Genomic DNA, 25222 nt, shown 5'->3' on the forward strand with positions numbered 1-25222 from the left:
ACAAATGAACATTCCCTGAGAAAATGGGTACCGAGATGCCGCCAATTGGGAGGTTAATCTGAAAGTAGTGAAAAGTCTGCTATACATTATTTTTAAAGAATGTCTTTATTACTTTCAAGTTTGTACAGTCATCTGGCACCATGATTGCCAGCATTCTTGCTAGTACAAGTGCTTTAGACTTGGCTCATTGAAGAGATTAGATATGAAACTTGCATGTAAGGGTTCTGGATCCTTCTGAAGGCTGAATCAAGTATCTTTCACAAGGAAGTTTGGCCATTCTCCTCTTAACCTTGTTTACAATGCCTGACCCAATCAGGAATTTCTGATTAATGCACTCTATTCTTTACATTTTAAGATGTCACCTTTAAAAGCACTATTTTCCATTTTACCAGGGTCAAATGTCCTGGGAATTCAGCTTATTTTCGTTTGCATATTGACAGGTGTTCAATCTAAATTCAGCAACGTTTGGACTGGCAGCTTCCTTCCTGCTTCCAAACTGGCACCACTGTGCCCCTCTGCCCAGGTCTTCACGTGTTCACACAAACGGAGGCTGGCTTGGTGAACTACTGGCATTGAACTTTAAAAACTCAGTTTTAATGACTGCTGTCAAGATAGCTGGGCCCAGGATGAAGTGCGGCCACCCAGGAGTAAACTCTGCTAGTGGGAATGCCTGAATGCTCCCGCAGTGTCCTGTTTTGCTATCAAACTGAGATCAACAGTGGTTTAACTGGTCACAACCTCTCCAGGACATTCTTAATTTTAAACGACTTATCTTATCTGAAAATGAAACCCAGACTGCAGTGGAAGACAGCCATTTATTTGATGGCTCCATCGAGAGCAGAGTTGTGGAGTGCATGAAATTGTTAACATGTACTGAAAAGCTTTAAAGGGGGGTGGAGGAGATTCCTGATTAGGATCAACTACCCAACTTCCTATCTGCCCTCTTCTCCAGAGCTGGGAGTCGGCAGGGTACTTCTGTGGGGTGTGTTCTCCCCTGCACGCCACCAGGGAGGCGCTGGTCGCTGTCTGGCAAGGGTCAGACAGTGTAGACGGTTGTTTCACAGACTGGACAAAAAGCTTGTATAGTCTTTACCTCCCGACTTCCATCTCTCACAGCTTCTGAGAAAATACCTGCTTGATTTTGGTAACACTTTAATGTTGCGACCTTCTTAAACTTGCTCTCATCATCTCGGGGAGACAAGAGTAAAATGAGGTGCCAGGTTCAAATTCATAAATTGATCACACCCCGATTCTCCAAATCCTTAATGTGGTAGGTAGACCAGTTACAAGTTACTGGGCTCCAGGTGGTACCTACTGGATAATTTAGTTGGGGGGGGGGGGAATCTCAACCCCAAGCCTTTAGCACACACTGAGCCCAGCAGTTTGAAGTCCATCCACAGGAACTGCTATGAAACCTCCCTTACACCAGTTGATGACTTCAAAGGCAGGCAATGCCCTTGCTTTGAGACCACCGGGCTAGCTTGAACCTTTTCCTGCACAAAAGGACCAGATGGCGGCACCTGTTGCAGTGCGGGGGACACACGTGGCTCCTGGCCGGGCCTGCCTGCTCGAGAAGGCGCTCTGGATGCATCTCTGTAAACTCGTTTCAGCATTTCCCCAGGCACAGCGTTCACTGCTGTTCGAAGTGTTTTCTTTAATACAATCTCCCTCCGAAAGGATATGCTAAACAGATCATTTCTAAGAGGCTTTTTCCAAATTAACCCCTAATTTAAGATGTTCAGAAGGCACAGCAAACATCAAAAGGTGCTCAACTCATCTGCCCGTTTCCACATCTAAATAGAACACAAGTTAGGGAACCCGAAAACTTATCTAGTAACAAGAAGGAAGAAGCCTACAGTTAAATATCCCAGAAATTTATTGAATGTTAGCTTGAATACATTTTGTAGAAAGATGGGACTGTTTGCTTTGGGTGCCTCAGTCGGGCTCAGGGAGGCACTGAGCGACAGAGGGGCCCATCTGGGGCTGTCAGAAAAGGAAACCACAGGCCCGATGTCAGGACTGTTCTTGGCTGGAAGATGGTCGCCTCCCCAAGAGATTGGGCCACTCCCTTATCAAAAGCGCTCGATGTGCTGAGCTGCTGTGAGAACCCAGCTGGCGCTTAGGAGGGCACATGACGCTCTGGTGTGTTGGAGCATTTAAATACTTGGAAATAAAAAATAGTCGGCTTTGAAGTTTTCAATACTGGAAAACTTTCAAGTCTAGGGTTTGCACAGTCCAGCCAGGAAGGGCTGTTTTGTGGCCCTGAAATTTAAGTTGTACTCGGTTTCCCAGTTAATCTTCAGCTTTGGCCTCCATTTCTTCAGCATCGTCATCCCCGTCCACTTCCGCATTTTCTCGCTCAAGCCTCTCGAGCTGCCTGGCGAGCTCGGTCTCATCTGTATCGGTGACCACTTTGGGCTGGGGACACAAAGGCAAAATTTCAAAGTTTAGTAGTAATATGGGCCACAAATTCAACTCCACCGCCTAGTATTTTTAACTCAAGAAAACACTTTCCTTTCTTCTCTGCCATTATTTGTCATATTCTCTAATAACTAGAAAATTCCAAAAACGTAATAGGAAAAAAGTGTATCAAAATGGATCACTATTTCCTGCCCTCTTCACACATAGGAACTAACACTGTATGAACAGCACCTCAGTAGCCACATTGTCTTTAGGGAATGCCCACAAATAGCAGATAGATACCACGAGGACAACAAAGAAGACACCAGGCATGGCCAGGGTCAACATCAGTCCCCTACTGTGGTTTTCCACAGGGGGCACCAGTCCACACATGCCACGCCCCCTAGCTAGGTTAATCACATGGTAATATGAGAAAAGACAAGAGCCGTCTCCTGACTATCAGACTTTAAGCATTCCGATTCAAACTGACGATGACTAGTGTTTATTGGCTCTATTTTTAAAGGGAGAAAACCCTGGTCACACCAGTGAGTACAGTTGCTGAATAATCATCGCACAGCATAAAGGGGCTTTAAGGAGTTGGGGAGTGTGCGCGCACGAGTGTGTGCACGAGTGTGTGTGTAGGGGGCTATTATTTTTAAATTGCATTTTCTATGAACTCTTTGAAGCCCTCTCATTTGAGACAGTTCAGTGCCAAGTGCTTGTATTTACGCAGAAAAAGTCCTTTAAACTAATGACAAAATGTTAGCTGTAATTCTACTTGCACAGAACAATTTAAAAAGCAGTAGTTAGGCATTTGAGAATATGAATCACTTAGATGCTTTAACTTTCTTTTAAAAAAGTTAAGAACGAGGCAGAGAGAGAAAGGTGCTGACCGCACCTCCATCTGAACGTTGAAGACCCCCCTCTTTTCCTCTATCTTCTCTTTGATGACCGCCATGGCTTGGTTGAGGACAGAGAGGCCTTCTGTTCTCTCCAAGGTGGTTGTAGTCATCACGTACCGAGGAGGCGCTATGAGATTGATCTAAGGGACAGAGACAAAAAGTCAACTGCCAATGTACCTTTGCAACACACAGCTAGGAAAGGTGTCCAAGAATTGTTCTGTTTATCTGCTGTATCATCCCAAACTCTGTCTCCAAGTTCTGCAGGTCAGCGGTCGGGGTTATTTGTAATGCGGTAGAAGCCGCAGGTGTCCCGTCATCCGTGGGAGTTGGTTCCAGAAAACCCCCCGGCCACCAACTCCACAGTGCGCAATCGGCTGTGAAACGGCCCAGCAGTTGCAACGAGCGACCCGCTTCCTCCCGCAGCGCTCATCCTCTCTAGATGTGCAGCCCTTCATGCAACGAAGGGCACTTCACGCTCCTTCTTCGCCTTTGACTGCCGCTGCCTGCTCGCCTGCTGGAACCGTGAATGTGGAGCCCACAGATCCAGGGACCTGACTAGGGGCTCGATTCAGTTGCAAAGCCAGCCCACCACAACCCCAAGTGCAAAGACTCAGGACTAATTTTTGCCCTATGGTGATTAAACAAGTCGTTATCACAGTTTACTGGGGAACGACTCTCTGAAAACAAAACTACAATAAAACAAATTCCCATTCGGTTTTAAACCAAACTAACACAAGAAGTTTTTGTTAGGAGACATGATCTTTTGAAAGAAAAGCCAAATCAAAACGAAGACCTCATCTGTCCTGGGGTGGAGCAGGGCAGGAGCACAACGGGAGGAGACCGGCCACTCACCTTGATGGGCATGCTTTCTGTGGAGCAGTTCAAGCCTGCTCTCAGGGCTTCTTTAACAGCATCAATGCCTTCGTAACCATAACAAGCCACTTCAATGTCTGAAATCAAACATAGTACACACACTGATACCCAAAACTCTCCACAAGAGCTGAAGTCTAAAACATGTCAGAGATGAGGCAGGCACACTAATATTCAAAACTTATGAATACTTTCACCACCCTTTCAATTAGAAACTGTAGCTATTATTGAAAAATATCAGAATTATCATATCATTGTGAATGATGGGGGTGCGGACTGGGGATCCAAAGACCACCTGCAGACAACTGGCCATCCATCCCCTTACAGAAGGGTCACGGGGAGATGAGCCAGTCAGGGTGCAATATAGCAATGATGAAGCATACAACTTTTCTCTAGTTCTTTAATGCTTCCTCCTCCCCCACTATCATGATCCCAATTCTACCTTACAAATCCGGCTAGACCAGAGGATGTACATTGGTACAGATAGGACCTGGAAACACAGGGAATCCAGGACAGATGAACCCCTCAGGACCAGTGGTGAGAGTGGCGATACCAGGAGGGTAGAGGGAGGGTGGGATAGAAAGGGGGAACCGATTGTAAGGATCAACATATAACCTCTTCCCTGGGGATGGAAAACAGAAAAGTGGGTGAAGGGAGAAGTCGGACAGTGTACGGTATGACACAATAATAATAATTTATAAATTATCAAGGGTTCAGGAGGGAGTGGAAAAATGAGGAGCTGATACCAAGGGCTCAAGTAGAAAGCAAATGTTTTGAGAATGATGAGGGCAACAAATATACAAATGTGCTTGACACGATGTATGTATGTATGGTGATAAGAGTTTTATGAGCCCGCAATAAAATTATTTTTAAAAAATCAGAAACATGAAAAGTTTCATTAAGAGTCTCCCCTCCGAGTGCCGCGGAACAGCAAGGGAATGGAGTGGCAAGGTCCCCAGGGAATGCTGAAAGTGGACTTTGGGGCCAGGGCGTGGTGCCCCAACAGACTGGACTGGAAAACGCTCCTAAGGGCCAGCAAACGATCCCTGAACTAACTACAAGCTTTTCTCTTGTGGAAAAAAAAAAAAGAGTCTCCCCTCCACCAAACCATCTAAAGATGAAGGTACAAATGACAAGGCAGAAATTTAGCATGCAGCTTAAATCCTGGCTATGAAATCCAGGTGGAGACGCTGGGGTAGACCGGTTTGCTGACGCGCACCATCTAGTCAACTCAGACTCATCGCGAGCCTACATCAGAAGAGCACGGTCTCAGGGTTTCCCAGGCTGCTATCTTTATGGCAAGTTTTTCTTCTCCTGCAAAGCTGCATATTGGGTGTGAACCGCTGACCTTTTTGTTCACACTGCTGGAGTTCAAAATCTAGGCTCCAACCTTTTGTACAATGCAGATGGGGGTGTGTGGTTAAGACAGAACCAAGAGAACCCACATGGTTAGAACTGTCACTGTGCATCTACCCCAATCACAAACTCGCGTACCCGTGAGCCAGCAATTCTTCTGGAAATGTATCTCAGAGAGCGTGGCAGTACATGTGAACTGCTCATCAAGAGGCGACTGGTTTATAATAGGGTCGTCTGTGCTGTGGAATACCGCCAGCCTTTAAAAAGACTAAGACTCTTGTAATTTGCATGGAAAGATACCCATGGAACTGAGGGGAAAAGAAGCAGTTGGGGGAAATTCTGCATGCTATGATTCCATCTTTGTAAACAGCAAACTATATGGAAACGCATATTCTCATAAACCCAAGTTAGTGCACATGTATAAAGGAAAATGTTTCAGAGGAATATCCCAGCCACCAATCATTTATTCCAGAGACATTCAAGAATATTGCTATATTGTTGGAATTATTTTAAAAGATTCACTAAAACAAATGAAAACGTTATGGTCTTTCTTAAAAAAAGATCTACCCTAAGGCCAGTTAAAATATATGAGGGAGAGTGAGTGGTGGTGGCAGTTATCGAAGCTGGTGGTGAGGATGCTGGGGCCCTCGAGTCGTCCACCAGCACTGTCCCCAACAGAAACAAGGAATTAAAAAAACAAAACTACAAATGAAAACGAGGGGGTACTCCCCCACCAAAGCGATTAAAAAATAAACAAAAACCAACTTATCACCTTCAGAGTACTCTCCATTACACTTAATACTTATGGCAAATAAGTGATTTTCTTGGAAACATTTTTCAAACTCATCTGGTTGGATGGCTGACAGCACCTCCCTCATTTTTTCTTCACCTCTTCCACTAGTCCTATCCCTGTCCTTTCATGCCCTGCATTTCTGAAAACAAAGGTCGCAGGAGCAAGGTCAGGTGAGTAAGGTCTGTGGGGCGAGAGCGGCATGCTGCATTGTGCCTAACTGGCGCACTGAGATGGCTGTGTGAACAGGTGCACTGTTGCGGTGGCAAAACCAGTCCCGTCTGCCACCAATCGGGCCTTTTTTGTCGCACACGGTTATGGTATCTTTTCAGAACCTCTAAACAGAAAGCTTGATGAACAGTCTGACCTGCTGGAACTAACTCCAAATGAACGACGAGTTGACATTTCCGTCCATTCAGGAAGTTGACGGGCATCCAGGAGGTTTGTCAACAATCAGTCACCAGTGTTGAAATGAGAAAACCACTCGCACACCCGAGTTACCCCCCTAGCGCTGTCCTTGTCAGCCGTGACATCCCAACAGGCTCTGCGGCATTTTCCCCAAGCAGAAAACAAAATTCCACAGCCCAACGCTGTTCTCTTAAATTGGCTGTCACAAAAAATGAGGTATGAGCAAAGCTGCTTTCATGAAAAACAGAAAGAAAATCAGTGTAACGAGAGAGGACCTTCCCAGGCGATGGCGATGCTGCTGGGCGCACGAACTCAGGACGAGTTGCTCGGTGCTCACCCAGCAGGGAAAATATGTACCACAAAGCTCCACCCAGTGGAGCTTCTTTTTATGGGTACGCCTCGTATGTATGTCATTACTAATTTGTGCTAACATACATTTTAAGCTGATTCAGTAGAAAAATATAATTTAATTTCTTTAAACTTTTGTTTAAAAAAAAGACACTTGGAAACCATACACAGAGTTAATGCAGCACGCAGTCTCTGATAAGGCACACTTTAAATTTTAGAGCTAAAAAAATTCGGGGGTTACATACAAAATATTTTATAAATCATTAATACTTACCTGCTCGAATTTTAACAGCCTGTGGAGTCAAACGCCTATTGATATTGTCAATGAGTACTCGCCGCTCATTTTCATTCAAATCTAAACTATCCAAAATAGCTGGGTCTCTGGTTAAAACAAGCACAAAACAAAAGGTCCAGGTTAGATCACTGCTAACTGTAAAACCGCACCTTCTGCCAGAGAATAATGGTCACGGGCCAAGCACAGTATTAGAATTCATGCTCAAATCTTCACTGTGCGCTTCACTGTGTCTGTTTTAGGGTCTTTCTAAACCATGGCTTCTCAGTGTGTAAAACGGGGATAAAATCACTCACAGGGGGCAAGATATGACAAAATAACGATGTATAAATTACCAAGGGCACATGAGGGAGGGGGGAAAGGGGAGGGAGGGGAAAAAAAAGAGGACCTGATGCGAGGGGCTTAAGTGGAGAGCAAATGCCTTGAGAATGATATGTGCTTTATACAATTGATGTATGTATATGTATGGATGGTGATAAGAGTTGTATGAGTCCCTAATAAAATGTAAAAAAAGAAAAGAGGAGAAAAAAATGATTAGGGCAAAGACTGTACAGATGTGCTTTATACAATTGATGTATGTATATGTATGGACTGTGATAAGAGTTGTATGAGCCCCTAATAAATTGTTAAAAAAAAAAATCACTCACAGGGACTGAGATCAGTATCAGATGATAAAACTCTAGTAAGGCATTTCAAGGTTTGTGACAAATAGAAAACAATCGATGACTCTTGGTTATTATTAAACCGTTTTTAAAAAGAGCACTGGTTAAAACGAGCAATCTGAAATGTGTTTAAGTCCATAAGACATTCCACTACAATGAAGCATTAGCTAATCCCTAGTCAGTAGCAATCCCCAGTTGAAAAGAACTAGAATCCTGAAAAAACAAAAACCCGAGGTGGAGGGAGACTGCCTCCTAGAGCTAGGAGCGGAAGGGAGCACTCTCCAGGTAGTGAGTGAGGGCTTCATGGAGGAAGCAGCTCTCATAGACCCTCAGACCTCCAAAGCACCAGGAGCCAGGGTCTATATACAGCTGGGTTCCCAGTTTGGAGCACAGTGCCTCTCTGGCTGCTGAATAAACAAACAACGGGTGGGGGTGGAACATAATAGAAATGGCTAGAAACAACAGTAAGACTTTTACTTTCTTATAAACAATTTTAAGACAGCTGTGACGTATGAAAAAAGGGCGAGCATGAGCAAGCACCAGGCTGAAAAGTATGGGGTCTGGTTAAGGAAAGACAAGCAAAAAAGAATTGGGTGGAGTGGCATTTACTCTGCTCATAAGACGTGCGGAGAGAGCAACAATGAGGCAGACCAGCACGAGTGGGCTGATGAGATGAACAGAGGAAACACAAAGGGCCGACACAGACAGGCAAAGACGCTAACCACCCTGAGTCAGGAAAATGCAAACCAAAGATGGCATTTTCATGGTCAATACTACGAACATTGCAGACCTACACAAATGATGGAAAGTACTCGAGGAACTCAGAACACTTAATTGCCGAAGAGTATAAACTGTGGAATCAATTTGGACAGCGATTTCGCAAAACTTAATTTAAAAACTCAAAAACCAAAGTCAGTGTCATTGAGTCGATTCTAACTCATGATGACTCCATAGGAGCTCTGGTATATACATTGGTGTGTTAATTCCAAGGCCAGCAATTCAAAACCACCAGCCGCTCTGAGGAAGAAACATGAAGCTTTCCATTTCTGTAGAGTTAATCTTGGATGGGTAGTTTTACCCGTCCTGTAAGGGTGCTATGGGTTGGAAAAATAAAAATAAAGACACGTATAATTCCAGCAATTCTATGCTTACGCAGTGACACTAAAACATGTATAGAGACATAAAATCACAGGATTTTATAAGTGGAAAAAAATAAAATAGAAAACTACCTTAATACCTACTGAAAGAGGAATAAAGCACATTCTCACGATAAAAGGCCGTGTAAAAAGAAGCTAAGATGAAGTACATATACATTTATCCACAAACTCCCTGCCATCTAGAAACCCTATTAGACATGGCAGAATTGCCCTTTTGGGTTTTCGGGATTTTAAATCTTTATGGGAACAGAAAACCTCTTTTTTCTCCTGTAGAGCACCCAGTGGATTTGAACTGCCGACCTTATGATTGGTAGGTCAGTGTTGCTGCTCAACAACAGCACATACACACGATGGAAAAATACAGTAGGGCAAGAAAGAGTAAATACAACAGAAAAGGGATTTACACCTAGATACATGCCTTTAATAAAGCACAGAAACAGAAATGAGTGATTACTGCTGCTGAGTGAGGGAAGGAACAGAATAATGTCCGGCCACCTCAGAAACGCCTCTCTGCACACGTGGAAAAGAATGAGCCTCAATTACATCTGATAGCGGTGATGGGAGTGAGCAGCCAGAAGAGTGTGACCCGTAAGGGAACCACACACGCCAAGACGGAGCTCTAAGGGAGAGAACAGTGGAGATGGAAGCTAGAGAAAAGATGTCGACAGAAACCCGAGCCATCACACACTGACGGAGGCCAGGGACACAAATGGAGAGCGGTGCTTCGTGGATAACAAACAACACACTCTGGTTCTCAGTTCGTCATTTGCTAGTCAGGTGGCCTTGGACAAACGATCGTTGCCTCAGTTTCCTAAGTCTGTAAGACTAGGATTCTAACTTATACCAAAGGGTTGTTAGGAGAGAATTTTAAGTCATACAGGGGCCCACCAGCTGGGCTGCTAGCTCCATGCCGAGGGCTAGAAGGCACGCTGAGGCTGCTTGCAGATCACTGCCACTTACAAAGAAGCCCAGCAGGAGAGGCAGGGAGTACAGAAATAAAGGAGCGGCTAATAAAAGGCTAAAGGAAAAAGTAGAGAAGTGGTCGTCTTAGCTTAAATGCAAGGAATCAGAGCCCGTTTTTACACTGATGGTACAAAGGTACCCAGAGAAGGCACCATGGATGGAAAGGGCACCTGGGGTGGTGGCTGGGCCTGGGGGCTAGGACTAGCCGGGGACAGGAAAGATGCAGGAATGTAGGAGAAAACAGCCGGTGGAATGGAGATGGGATTGCTGGCATGGTGGAAGGGAGCAGAGTTGTTCTCGTGCAGTGGCTTCTATTTCCTTTGTACAATAGAGGAGCGGATGTATGCAGACGGCAAGGAGAAGCTCTAGAACTAGAGGTGAGAACGTGGGACAGCAGAAAGGGCGCGGCTGAGGTTGGAGACCCGCGTATGAGGTAGCCCTAACCTGCAAGGCTGTCATTTTTTACTAGCAACACTCCACAGCAGAGAAGACAGGAGCGTCGCTCCATAGCGAGGTGACCAAAAGACAACAGGGCAAAAAGTTCTTGATGCCACCAAGAAAGCTGAGCCCTGGTGTCTGTGCTGGAGAAGAAAAGGCACAAGAAAGCAAAAGACTGGGAAAGAGACGGGGGGAAAGCTTGGGATTAGAACCCGAGATAAAGGAGAAGAACCAACTACATGGAAGAACAGAAAACTGCGGCCAAGAAAGGAATGTGTGAAAATGAGTGTGCGACAGAGCGAGTCCAGGCGATGGCCAGGGCCAGGGGAGAGGTTTCAGGACACACTGGGCGACTCAAGTGCGGTCGGCTGAAGGCCAAGATAATGACAGATCAGTTTGGGATGAGAGCTTTACACTTACGACAATAACCAAACAGGGCTAGGAAAGCGTTCAAGGGAGTGTTGTGGAATGAAACCACAAAGGTCTGGCCTTCTTAGAAATATTTTTATCTAAATTTGGCAAGGGCTTAATGGTGGATGCTGCACTATCAATGTCAGGCTATCAACTTGTGTGCGGGCCCAGCAGCTGGGGCGTCAGGGAGAGTCCGAGTCAGGAAGGAGTTCTTACGAGACGGCATGCTTGAAGGCATCATAGGCACCATATCCGGGTCTCCTGTACTTGTCGTCGAACACCCAGGCAGTCCTCTGGAACAGGCTCTCCAGCTGCTCGTCCTTGGTGTATTCCAACACCTCGGCCACGTGACGAAGGATGCTGTAAACCTAGAAACAAAGCGAGCGGGGCAGCCATCAAAGACGCTGACCTATTACAGCACTCCAAGGAGGGTCCTTCCCACAGCCCTAGGTGACAATGGCTCAGAGAGCGACTGAGAAAGAGTGGAGGCATCGTCATGAAGAACGCCGAGCGCTCCATCTTAGCTGAAAGAAATGCACCATAGTGCTGTGGATTCCGATGAGCAAACCACCAGGGATAAGGGAGTTCTAAAACAGGTATTTTTGTACAGTAGTGCAAAGAAACCTTCTGGGCGGTTTCACTATCTATCCCTTGACAATGAAGTATCGCCAAAGCGAAATACTTGCTTCCCCAGAATGACAGCTTCAGGGTATCGCAAACAGAAATAATAGTGTTCTCAATTTGAACCCGAGCCTAGGTCAAATCTTGACTTTTAAGGCAAATTAATCTTTGGAATGCGAGTCTTTATCACAGACAGCCCTTGCATAGCTCAAATACATAGAGAACATATTATAAATGGAGAACTATTAAGCAAATGCAAACTACTGTCTTGTTCCATATGAGCACAGAACTAGAATGGAAATTTTCCCTATTTCTTTCACTGTTGTTTAATTATTCTTCAATCTCTTCACCCAATTGCCACTAAACTCTCCCGAACCTAAAAACAGAAAAAGGGTTTAGAGAAGAGAAAGCGCTCGCGTGGTTTTGTCAGTTACTCACACATGGAGCTGAAGTGAAGAAAAACACTGCAATGTAGTCAACGTCTAATGTGACTCTTCCAGCCACAGCCTGACTCCCAAGTGACCCTAGTTTCCCTGATGGGCATGGGTGAAACGGTGAGGGGAAGACACTGACTGGATTATGACTGGGTTATAAGTGACCTCTCACTACTATCAAGAGTCAGGAGTGGAGCACGTCCTCTGGACCCTGAGACTCCTGCAGTGACCCTTCCTGACCCAGGATGGGCAGTGACAGAAGCGCGCAGCAGAGTAGCCGACAGAGCACGAGCAGAGCGGTGCTTCTGGAGTGAGGCTCCTCTGGACAATTAATTGGGGGAGCTGGATTGGTGGCAGAATGGTTAATTGGGCAGGGATTTACAAGGTCTGAATTTCAAAACCACCAGCTGCTTTACAAGGCAAAGACAGGGCTTTCTACTCTCCAACAGTCTCGGAAACGCACAGGTAGGAGTTGAGGTGTATTGGAGTGGGAGGCCTCTAGGTATTTCATTAGGGAAGCTGGGTTCGCTGACCCACAGAACTGGACCTGAGAGCCTTCATTTTAGGGTGAGGCTACCGTCATGGGTGGCATGCCCTTGGGAAAGCATAGAGCGGATGAAAAATAAGAGTGCAATCTGAGACCAAACAAAAACTAATGCTGGGAATTTAATTTTTAAGTCTCTATTCCTGATGCAGGGCCCACTAACAGTCAATGTGACATCCCCTGAAGACAAAACCAAACGAGAGCTTCCTAGAGGAGCCTTCTCATTCTTGGTGGGGCGGAGAGGCAGCAATCCTAGGGAGCAGCCAGGTGATGCCGATGTTCCTGGTTCAGAGACTACATTCTAAATAGCAAGCATTTGGAAAATGATTTTAAAGGAATTTTACTAATAGCATTTTCAAACCACAGGTTTAGTCAACAAAGTCAGCTAAAGAGGGGAAAGAGGGACTTAATGTCTGATGTCTTAAGATCTTTATTCTGTTTTAATAGGTCTCAGCATGATTCCAAACACTTCCTAAGAGAGCCCCCAGAGAAAGGTAGAGAAAACAATGGGATTCGTGCTCTTGGCCAGGAAGGCCACACACAGATGGTCACATCAGAGAGTAACTGGTTTGGACAAGACTCACTCACAGTTTTGGATTTGGTGAATTTGTCTTCACATTTGATTGCTTCCTCTGGAGAAACTCTTCTTTTTGACAGATCAATGTACCCTGTCACAAAAAAATTGGGAAAAATTGGGACCTTTCATGACTGGCTTGGCCACTATAGTAGCTACAATTACTACTCACTAAAATCACAGCAAAAAATAAGCTAGAGATTTTCACTGGTTTGCAGGAACCTTGATTAAGTAATTGATATTACATGTTATAGTATCAAGTAACTGATTATTATAGATCCTTTAGTAAAGAGAATAAATTATCTGAATGAAAGCTAGTCAAAATTCTCTCCCTGTGCTTTGCAGAATAGGAATGCACTCTGATCGCGTTTTAGGGCTCAAAACACCTGAAACAAATTAGAATTACCTTCTACTGAATACCAAGGAGCCATGGTGTTAGATAAGCACTGGATTACCAACTCCAAGGTGGACAGTTCTAGCCTACCAGACACTCGGTGGGACACAGATGAGGCCGTCACTGCTTCCATAAAGAGCCACTGAGTCAGAATGGACTCGCTGGCAGGCAGGGAGGGAGGGAGTGGCTTGAGTGACTCCAGTCCTGCTGCTGCCGTGGGCGCTGCACTCGAGCACCTCACGGAACCCTCTTAACCGCTCTTCCGAAGACCCCACCCTCTCTCCGGACACCACGCCATTCTCTCTCTCTTTTTTAAACTTTAAGGAAGGGTAAATAATTTTTGAAGGTCAGTCAGAAAAGAGCCTGAAATCCATGTCTGTGTCCGGTTAGGCCTTCCAGTGCAACTTTGATTTAAAGTGGTGAGTATGAGTTCATCTTTGCCTTGTTCCCAATTAGTGAGGGTAAAGTACACTAGTAGAATTTTCTGAGATTTTTATTTATCATATGAAGGTAATTTTCCCATCCAAGTACTAATCAAGTCCAAACCTGATTAGTAGCTTCCAAGATCAGAAGAGAATAGGCGGGTTCAGGGTTTTATGGCCGTAGAATGAGGTAAATTCTATTTTTAGTTTGATGCTTTATAAAGTGTTGAATTTTGACAGATTGTGTTCTACATTGAAATTATTACATGGCTTTTCTTTATTGTTAATATACATTGATTTCAGACTGAGTTTTTCATTAAAAATTGTGCACACAGTAAAATGCATTTATTTTAGTGTGTAGTTCTGAGCTTTAACAAAGGAATATATTGACAGAGCCTCTACAATCAAGATCAAGAACAACTCGACCGTATTCAGGTGCCACTGCGTTGGCTTTGCGCAGTGACCCTATGCACAACAGAACGAAACACTGCTCAATCAGGCCTCACACGGATGTTCTGAGGCCACTGTGAGTCCATCTTGTCAAGGGCCCAGTTTACATCCGTGCAGACTGCTTTTAGCTAGGATCCATCTGACATCAGCACTGATATCCCTTGTTCCATGTTCTTGTCTGGATTCATTTTGCATTGCTGGCAGCTTCTGGTTGATGTCTGCTTCCATGATCTCTCCCACTAAGTTGCCCATGTGTCCAGCCCCACTCTAAGCCCCTGCCACCCACTGACATGAGGGAGGCTTCACAAAGATCATGGAAAAAGGGATTCAATGACAATGGGATTCTTTTATTATTATTTTTATATCGTTTTATTAGGAGCTCATACAACTCATCACAATCCATACAAACATCAATTGTGTAAAGCACATTCGTACATTCATTGCCCTCATCATTCTCAAAACATCTGCTCTCCATCTAAGTCCCTGGCATCAGCTCCTCTACAATAGGATTATTTCTCATGAACTTTTCAGACCCCCTTTTATTTGTTCCTGGCTTTACCTTTTCCAGAATTTTCAAATAAATAGTCAGCCCCAGTCTGATTTCTTTCACTTAGTACAATGCAATTAAAGTTCATCCACATTATTGCACGCATCACTAGTGCTCTTTCTGCTTCTGAGCAGCATGCCATTGTCTGGACGCTTCAGTCTGGATTACGTAAGGGAGAAATCAACCCAATCTATTCTACTTCTCATACCAACTGAATGAAATAAAATCTCTCTTTTCTGATATACCAATTAAATGGAAGAAATTCAATTCCCATTTAGTTCTACTTGAATTCTAATCCTAGCTGTAGATGCGGTATCCCCCCCCCCCCCCAATTCTCACTACTGGAGGTAGGCCAGACCTCCAAGTTAAAAGGACACTCATCCAGACTGCCAAGTTCGCCCAAGACTTGGTCATTGTTTCAGATGCTAGGCCCAAGCTTAGGGATCCCCAGGCCCATGTCACTTCTGACCCACCGGCTACAAATCTGAGGGTTCTCCGGGCTCTCTCCGCGTCTGACCTCACGGCTCCCAGTCCTCCTTTGGACCCAATAAATCACCAGAACGACTGGAAGAGCTCAAGACAGTGCTGTGCTTCCTCTTAGCAGTGAGGCTGTTAAGAGATTAAATAAACAAAGCCCCACTGCCAGCAAGTGGCTGCCGAGTCAGAGGAACCATACAGGACAGGTAAGAACTGCGCCTCCAAGTTTCTGAGACTGTAACTCTTTGTAGGGTGGAAATGCTTTCTTCCAAGGAGCAGCTGGTGGTTTCAAACTGCTGACGTTTCGGAGAACAAACAGGTTTGAACAAAGTCTGGCGTAATAGCTCTTCAGGCTGAAGAGTTTCAACATTTCTTCCTGTGCAGTCTCACAGTTTCCATTTCTAGCCATCTGAAAATGACTTAATTGTTGAACTTTTTCCTAGATGTTGAGTTTGGTAAGTTTCCTTCAGGACTTTAAAGATGTCACTCCACTCAATGAGCTCCATTACCTTCGATGAGAGAAGTCAGTTGTGATTTGTACCACCTTTGCCCTTTCAGTCGTTTTCCTCTGGTAACTTTTCACTTTTTTTAAACGCCTTTCCCTTTGACGTGTCCAAATGTTCAATCTTATTGGTATTTACTTGCTCAAGGTTTGGCGAGCTTCTCAATTTGTAATTTGTTCATCAACCCTGAAACCTCTGGCCATTATTTCTTCAAATATTATTTTCTACCCTTTCTCTCTTCTATTCTGCTAGTGCCCAACCCCCCTGCCATTTAGTAAAGGGCTACTGAGATTGCAAATCTTTACAGAAGAGATCTATAGACATTGGAAAAAGTGCTACAACCCTTTCTTCAGACTGAATATTTTTCAATGGAATAATCTTCCAAGTTTATTGATCTTTAGCTATTTGCCAACCCAGTGAAATTTTTCTAGGTATTAAGGCTTTTCTGCACCTGATCTGATCCTGCCACATCAAGGCAAAACACTAAGGGGGTGGAACAGAACAGTAAGGGAATGGAGCGGTGAGGTCCCCAGGGAATGCTGAAGGTGGACTTTGGGGCCAGGGCGTGGTGCCCCAACAGACTGGACTGGACAACACTCCTAAAGGCCAACAGGCAATCCTTGAACTAACTACAAGCTTTTCTTTCTTGTTGTGTTTTGCTTTGTCATTGGTTTGTTGTTGTTTTGTTGTATAGTTACTTGGTTTTGCTCTGTCTTGTTTTTGTGCATGTTATCCCCGCAGGTCTGTCTAAATAAGATAGGCTGGATGAACAATCTGGACAAGAAAACAACAGGACCAACAGTTCTGGGGGGAACATGGGAAAGGTGGGGGGTGGGGGAAGGAAGTGGTGTTAACAAACCCAGGGACAAGGGAACAACAAATGATCCAAATTGGTGGTGAGGAGGGTGTAGGAGGCTTGATAGGGCATGATCAAGGGTAAGGTAACTAAAAGGAATTGCTGAAACCCTGGTGGGGATTCAGCATGATAGTGGGACAGGAGGAAGGTCAAGGGAAATATAGGAAAGAGCTGGGAGGCAAAGGGCATTTATAGAGCTCTAGATAAAGACATGTACATATGTAAATATATTTATGTATGAGGATGAGGCAATAGATCTATGTGCATAATTTATTTAGTATTAAGATAGCAGAAGGACATTGGGCCTCTACTCAAGTACTCCCTCAAAGCAAGAATACTTTCTTTTCTATTAAATTGGCATTCTATGATGCTCACCTTCCCGACACAAACACTGAAAACAAAGCAGGTGAATAAGCAAATGTGGTGAAGAAAGTTGATGGTGCCCGGCTATTAAAAGATATAGCATCTGATCCCTAGTGGTGAAGTAGTTATGTGACGGGCGGAGAACTCCAAGATATAGCATCTAGGATCTTAAAAAGCTTGAAGGTAAACAAGCAGCCATCTAGCTCAGAAGCAACAAAGCCCCCATGGAAGAAGCACACCAGCCTGTGCGATCACGACGTGTCAAAGGGATCAGGTATCAGGCATCATCAGAACAAAAACTCTTGTGAATGAGGGGGGTAGTGCGGAGTGGAGACCCAAAGCCCATTTGTAGGCCACTGGAGATCTCCTGGCAGAAGAGTCTCGGGGAGATGTGTCAGTCAGGGTGCGATGTAGCAATGATGAAAAATACAACTCACCTCTAGTTCCTAAATGCTCCCCCGCCCCTCTCACTATCATGATCCAGATTCTCCCTTGCAAGTGTGGCTAGACCAGAGGATGTGCACTGGTATAGATAGGGACTGGAAACACAGGGAATCCAGGGCGGATGATCCCTTCAGGACCAGTGGTGTGAGAGGTGATTCTGGGAGCATAGAGGGAGGGTGGGTTGGAAAGGGGGAACTGATTACAAGGATCTACATGTGTCCTCCTCCCTGGGGGACGGACAACAGAAAAGTGGGTGAAGAGAGATGTTGGACAGTGCAAGATATGACAAAATAATAATTTATAAATTTTCAAGGGTTCATGAGGGAGTGGAGAGCGGGGAGGGAGGGGAAAAATGAGGATCTGATGCCAGTGGCTTAAGTGGAGAACAAATGATTTGAGAATGATGAGGGCAAAGAATGTACAGATGTGCTTTACACAACTGATGTATGTATGGATTGTGATAAGAGTTGTATGAGCCCCTAATAAAACGATTAGAAAAAAAGTTTTTCAGTTTGAAATGTATTATGTGGTTCTTTGTGGTAGTTTCTAATTTCTGAGGGGATCTGTTTGGTCACTCACGACAAGCACATTTTCTTTTTTGTCTTGAGCAATAGCATCTGCTTTCAATGTGGGTCACCTTCAGGTTAGCCTCCATTGATATGTCTTTTCTCTTGTATATGGGTTACATTTTCCTGTGCCTCCACATGTCTTAAGAACCTTGGTGGTGCTGTGGGCTAGGTGTTAGGCTGCTTACTGAAAGGCCAAGGACTCAAAGCTACCAACCTCTCGGTGGAGAGAAGAGGCAGTATGATTCTGTCTTCAAAACCCTAAGGAACAGTTCTCCATCCTGTAGGCTATGAGTCAGAATGGACTATTTGGCAGTGGGTGTTTGGTCTTCACATGTTTAGTAATTTTAGACTGTACCTTGGACATGGCAAAGCCTCTGGATCCCAACTGTTCTTTTCAATAATGCCGAGTTTATCAATTTAGTAAGCCTCTGCTTTCTGTACTGCCCGTCCTACCACTCTGCAGCTGCTGTGGTCGTCCAGAACTCTGTCTGACTCTTCACGTCAGTGAAGACTCTGGGTTTTCCATTCTAGCTTCAGCAGCCCTGCTTGTCTGCTGTCTACATCCAGGGCATAAAACAGAGAGCTCATGCAGTGCAACTGCTTCCTTCTACATGGCAAGTCTTCAGATATTCCCCTGCTTCTGGGTGCGCTCCATGGTCTTCAGGTAACTTTTTCACATTCCCGCAACATGAACTTTCCTACTAACTAGAATGGGTATTTTGTTCTTTGCTTTTCTCTTATTCTACCATAGAGCTCTGCCCATATTAGAATATATAAGACTTTCTGTATAAAAATTGCATGTGTGTAGCATTCCTAAATTAATTTAACCAGTCCTCATTTATTATGGGCATATTATATATATCTTATTTATGCAAGTATATCCTTCCACCATTTCTTTCTGATCTTAAAAATACATCTGCTTTCTCCCTTTTAGTGTCAAGTATATATGAACTTATTCCTCTGGAGAAGTGAAGAAAAGTATCAGAGCATTGGCTAGCTAAGAAGATTCAAGAAGACAAGTTCAATCAAAGTGACTTATATGCAGTCTTCCAAGCATTATGATTACCTATTAACTGGAAATGAGCACTTAGTAACAAAGATGGCTGGGCCCAATTATATTACGCCAGATGAAGCTGAAACTTATTTACTTGTATTATAAAAATTGTACTCACAAAAGGGATGGTTACCAGGGGTCCAGAATAAAAGTAGCAAATGATTAAAAGATATTAATATTCATTCAGCACTTTCTAAAGATACATGTTAGATCTGGGAGACACATTACCAGAGAGATACAAGGGGGCTTCAAAAGTACATGGAAAAATTCCATTTTAACTTTATAGGTTAAGGTAAGGAGGTAGATAAATTGCCTTCTTAAATCTTCAAATAAATAATAATAAAAAAATTTAAAAACCCAAACCCCAAACCCTAAAACTCACATGCCTTTGTCCTATGTTCCTGCTTGGATTACTGCTTTTGCTTTAAATCAGGAAAGGGCTCCCTAGGCAGCAGACATGGTCTAGCACGCCAGTGTACACAAACTTGGCTTGTGTGTCTGCTCTAGATCCGGCAGACATGAGCCATGTACCAAGATACTAATGAGTGCTGGGTGCCAACACAGGTACTCGTGGCTGGAAATAAAATCTAAAGGTGTCTTTGACCCACAGTAACTAGCTCCTAGATGCATTAATAAATCTCTACTAATTTAAAAGTGGTGTTACTCAGTTAATTGGTATCCTCTAAGAACTCTGTATATTAAAAACAACTCAACTATAAAAAGATTTTAAAAACTATTATAGTAGACAATTGACCAAAATCTGTATTTGTACATTAACAATCAACACCAGAACGCTGAACTTTATCTTACATTTTTTCACTCACCTTTCTCTTTGTCCACTCGAATGACCACCACACATTCATTCCGGCCAATTCGGATGAGTTTGTTTATAGAACGGATCCGTCTTCTGGACAGCTCACTCAGAAGAATCATGCCTTCAATATTGTTGTACTCCAGCAAGCTGACATAGGCCCCCATTTCAGCGATGGACCTCACATTCACCATGACGACATCCTCCACTTCAGGGAACTTGTGCTGGTAAAACCTACAGCTTAGACTCGGCATCCTGCAATTGTAACAAAAGAACCAAACATATTCACTTTGACTCAAGAAGAAGAGGCAATCAATTTTCCAGTATCTTGCATGGTATTTCTTAAAGGGGCGTTACTAAAGTAACACTTTCCCCTTCGTATACCTTTAAACCTTAGATTACAGCGCTTTACAGATGGCTGAAAGAAGATCAAAGGAAAGCAGAGTTCATTCGTTTTCTCACCTCTGGAAGTTTCTGGAATGGTACCTGAAGAGATGAGCACTACAGAACTCAGTTCATCTTGATCCGTTTCATACTACCTTTGAGGAACATCTAATAAGCTCTGTTAAGAACCAAACTTTAATTTTTATTTTGTTTCACATTCTGTAAGGCTCGGGCGATTCTAGTTCCTAGTTTCAGAGAAACCAAAAAAAAAAAAAAAATAATAACCACCTATAAAGCACTCAGAGACCCAAGGATGAAAAGTACAATCAAGGTAAAGTATTACTTTAATAACACCACCTTACGTAATACCAAAATGATGGGCAGCATCATTACTCCCATAAACCTACCAGCGAAGCTACCACTCAGCTAAGCCTGTGCGCACTGTCACCCACTGTATGCAGGAAGAACTCTCATTATCACACACGGCCACACCATCACCAGCAACACAGGCGAAGGAGACAAACCCTACAACTGTAATAATCACAACAGATATTAACCACCACTTAAATGGCTCCTCCTTTCTCATTTTCTTTCGTTTCAAACAAATTTGAATAATTTAATTTTTTGGTCTTGCACTCTTCTCATTACTTCCGATTTTGCTGTTGTTGAATAGCTACACCTAACCTCGAGTACAGCTTTACAGGTTTCACTTACTATACAGTTTAAATTCCCCTTAACCGCCAAGCATCACATCTACAGTCAACCCTTGATCCACCCAAGCTACTCTAGGATCTTGCTCTCCTTTTCTACAACAGTGGCTCTCAGATTTGGTTAGGCCGTGGAGAACCTAGTAAGTCATCACTCTTTAGCAACACCAAACACTTCCATGCCTTTCCTACAGAACTGAACAAAGCGGAAAGCATACTCGAGCTAGGTATTTCTTAAAAGCAAGCTCTCAAGCTAACCATAGCTTTTATGCTAACTTCACCTAGTTACTGTTACAAGAGCTCAGTAGTTAATTATTAATGGGACCTAAATATCGAAGAAAAGCTGAACATTTACATGGACGAAGTATTTTTCTTGTTAACTAGGAGACAAGCTGCTGTTATTTGTAGACCACACATACCAACTCCAGCTGCAGGACAGTTTAGGACCTGCTAATTGGCACCCGCATTATCTTCCTGTGGTTCCCCATCGACAGAGACACCATCCTACTACCTACAGAGCCCTACAGAATTTGGCCTCTGCTTCTCTCTCTAGATACCACTTTCCTCCTAGTTCTTCCATTTTATACAGAAATTGAGGCCCAGCGTTAAAGTTCTTTCACACATCACCAGCAAGTGACAGCCAGGATGTTACCTGCCTGTTTGGGTCCCCTCTATGCTTTTTCCACGAGGCTGTACTTCCTCAATGTTATCAACAAATGCACACATTGCAATGAGAAACAGCATATTTAAACAAAAAGCAACATTAATATACATATGCAGTGTTGGATCATAAACCACAGATGGACAGGATGCTGCTAATTTGTCCTAGTTAACACACAGAACTAAAAAACCAAACTCACTACCACCTAGTTGAAACCAACTCATTGCGCCTATAAGAGAAGGACCCCTGTGGGATTTCGAGACTGTTTACACAAATATGTACGTAACGGGCCATCGCACAGAAAATCTGATCACTATACAGACACTGTCAGCAGGAGCTGATGTTTGATGTTTGTGACTCTCCATGGCTGTATTGTACAACTACACGGCAATCAATACCAGGAACAGTTACTGAAAGACTGTAACTCTTAATAAGAGTAGAAAACCTTGTCTTTCTGCATACAAACAAAAACAACCTATGACAACGGCTGGGACTGAGTTCTCCTGTAGCTTAACAAAGAAGAGTTTAGCAAATACAGGGAGCTACCATTCAATGGCCAGTTATCCACTAAGAAAGAGCTAAGCTAATTATCTCTCCCTGCCCACCCAACCCCGTTTTATTTTTAAATAGGGTATTTCTAAAGGGGGGAGCAACTGCGGTCAAATGTATGTACTAAAAATTGAAAGCTACAAATAGTTTCAAGTTTTCAAAATGGGCCTCAAAATAAATGATACAGTAGAAACTAACCCATTGACAAGAGATTAATGCTAACACATTTACTTACCAACAAAGCTTCAGCTAATATCTGACGGTGTAGTGAACTATGCACTGAGCGGCTAACCACAAGGCCAGTGGTTTCAATCCACCAGCTGTAAAGATCTACACTCTTGGGAATACACAGGGGCAGACCTACCCTATTCTATAGTCACTGAGTTTGTTTTTTTTTCCCCCTAAGGCTTAATTTGACGATTAAAGAACACAGGCAAAGAGTAAAAAATTCTGCGGGAAGCTATGAACCAACTTCTTTAGGAGGCACAAGTCTGGGCAACATAGATTAAATAAAGGAACAATGGGGGTAGTATGTTGCTCACACTAAAGCTAAGCAGCTGCAAGTTAGCAGAATTTGACCATATCTCTTATAGAATGCAAATACAAATAGCATTAATTTATTTGTGTCAATTCAACCCTTTCTTGTCACAGCACCGTGCCTCATTTGCTTTGGCTCTCAGCAAGCCCTCAAGCCAGGAAAGCAGAGTGGTAAGCCCAGGCAACAGCCCCAGTGCCGCTTCCAGAAGTTGCTCTCCTACTTGCTAGCTGTTGCTGCTTGGGGTTCTCTAGTCCTTGCCAGAGCTCAGTATTGATGGACTCAAACAAGATAAAACATAGTCTGCCCAACACCCTCCGCCCCATTTTGAAGACTGTGATATGCTTTCCCAAGATATTAAAATGCAAAAGAGACATTATTTATTAATTTACCTTTTTTTTTTTGCAGATCTACTACGGACCAAGTATTGGTGATACAAGAGAGGCTCCTACTGGAGTAGAGGACACAAGCTACTAAGTCAGTCACTACAAGGTACTAGGAAAGGAGCACAGTGAATCAATGTACCCCACCGCTTCTTCCTCTAACCCACAAAGCCTCAATGTTAAACAACACTGCATATGCTGAGATTTGATTTAAAAAACAAAACACTTCCAACCAACACCCATTAAAAAGGTATATTGGAGTGGGTGGTACAAAAAAGCGACTGGCTACCAATCTAAGGGCTGGTGAGTTACAACCATGGAACTAAACTGCCTTGTAGGTAAAGCCTAGATTCTGCTTCTGAAGAAAACCCGGTGAAGGGCAACTCTACCCCCAAACACACTGGCCACTATGAATCTGAATCAATTAGATGGCAACTGGCACCGGTATGTTGAAATAAAGAGAGAGAAAAGTCATCTTTAAATATGTATTCAGTCCAAGCTACGTAAGACCCCACTGTAACATTGCCTGGTCAAATGGTTGGCATGCTTGATTAAAGCGGGGCATGATCAGCTCACCAAAACGTGCCGGGGAGCCCACATTCCACCCCAAACTAAATTGTGAAGAGGGAAACTCTGACAAGATGACCCTACTTCCACAACCTAACACAGCTGTGCTCCTCTGAAGACCAGCATTTCATATCTGAGGCCCACATAAAGAGCTCAGTAAACTGGAAAGGATTTCACTGCTGCTGCCATAGGAAGCGCCACCACATGGCTGTCAACACGACTGTCTCGGGCAACGGCATCTTTAGAGACAGAGCAGCCGTCACCTGGCATCTGATGAACTGAAAATCGGCAGTCAGGTTTCTAATTCTGAAACTGTTAAAAAGCCAGAGCACGAGTTTCCCCCCCAGAAAAACCACCCCATCTGGATAAAATCTAAACTTCCCTCGTGTTCAAGACAGCGTCTGTTTAATCGAAGAAAAGCGGCGCATTGGGTGGGAATAAAGGGCCCTCAGTCCAAATAAGTATTTTAGCCGGCAGTATTATTTTACACTTTGCTCTGCCAATGGATACAACCCGTGTCGGGCGTGTTTCTACGGTTCCGTTCCCCTGGTGGCAAACCGATCCTAAACGGCAGCAGCCCTTCGGCCGGTCGTCGAATTCAGTTGCAATTCAAGGGGTGATGTAGTCGACAGAAATGCACAAGGGCGGTAAAGCAATGGCAGGGTTTTTATAAACCGCGTGCTGGATGACTAAGCCATTCTTGAGTCCTCGTTAACTAACCAGGTCCTTTCAACACGGTGACCCAGTCCACTGGATCTGTGCTGTGCCTGGTTTCCACGTACAAACCATGTTCGTAGTGGTGCTGGGGCGGAAGGAAAAAAGAGTGATGGAATTCGGAGGCCCGGAAGTAGCAGAGGGCTGGGTCCTAGGGCGGGGGTGCGGGTGACGGAGCGTTCGCTCCTAGCCTCCCCAACGAGTGGAGCCTCATAAGCATACTGGCCAATGACCCCTTTTCTACCCCGAGGTTCTACCGCTCATACAAAGATGCCTCTGGAACACGGAAGCTCGCCTTGGAACCGGCGAGGAGGCGCGCGGCACAGCCGGCGGCGTCCGGCTACTTCCCGCTCAGGAAAAGGGGGGGGGGTGTCTTAGCTTCCAGCCCACCCTGGACCACCCGTCACTGAGCACAACCAAAGGAAAGTTGTGAAGAAAGCGAAATGAGGGGATTAGTCACCTGAGTTACGTGTGTGAGTGCCGCACTAGGGTCTCACGTCGAGCGCTTTGATCCGAAAGATCCCGGACTCGCTCCTCCAGCAGCAGCAGCCGAACCCCAGCGTGCGCTCCGCCAGCCCCCACTGCGCATGCGGAACTACCACGCAAGCGCCAAGAGCGTGGAGGCCCTTCTTCACCGATCATAGAGTCCCAGTCCTCCGAGC

General features: G+C 44.3%; 1 protein-coding gene and 1 non-coding gene across 2 annotated transcripts; both read right to left on the bottom strand.

The window, feature by feature from the left end:
* Nucleotides 1-1858: 1858 nt before the first annotated feature.
* Nucleotides 1859-25180, bottom strand: EIF2S1 (eukaryotic translation initiation factor 2 subunit alpha). The gene is made up of 8 exons (XM_075530683.1): nucleotides 25021-25180; nucleotides 20074-20315; nucleotides 13185-13264; nucleotides 11214-11365; nucleotides 7349-7455; nucleotides 4155-4252; nucleotides 3299-3442; nucleotides 1859-2418 (listed from the first exon to the last, which is right to left on the bottom strand). The coding sequence occupies exons 2-8, from the start codon at nucleotides 20312-20314 to the stop codon at nucleotides 2293-2295; spliced, it is 948 nt and encodes a 315-aa protein (XP_075386798.1). The 5' UTR covers nucleotide 20315; nucleotides 25021-25180; the 3' UTR covers nucleotides 1859-2292.
* Nucleotides 22092-22223, bottom strand: LOC142427180 (small Cajal body-specific RNA 14). Its single transcript, XR_012779992.1, has one exon.
* Nucleotides 25181-25222: the final 42 nt, after the last annotated feature.

This window comes from Tenrec ecaudatus, chromosome 14 (assembly GCF_050624435.1).
Source record: "Tenrec ecaudatus isolate mTenEca1 chromosome 14, mTenEca1.hap1, whole genome shotgun sequence".
NCBI classification, from domain to species: domain Eukaryota; kingdom Metazoa; phylum Chordata; class Mammalia; order Afrosoricida; family Tenrecidae; genus Tenrec; species Tenrec ecaudatus.

What these genes read in the sequence shown, in the direction of transcription:
- EIF2S1 (XM_075530683.1), bottom strand. Translation starts at nt 20,314, where the DNA reads ATGCCGAGTCTAAGCTGTAGGTTTTACCAGCACAAGTTCCCTGAAGTG. An exon ending in GGCTGTTAAAATTCGAGCAG is followed by an intron (nt 4,253 to 7,348) that starts GTAAGTATTAAT and finishes GTTTGATTTCAG; the next exon opens with ACATTGAAGTGGCTTGTTAT. An exon ending in TCTTCAACGTTCAGATGGAG is followed by an intron (nt 2,419 to 3,298) that starts GTGCGGTCAGCA and finishes TTGTGTCCCCAG; the next exon opens with CCCAAAGTGGTCACCGATAC.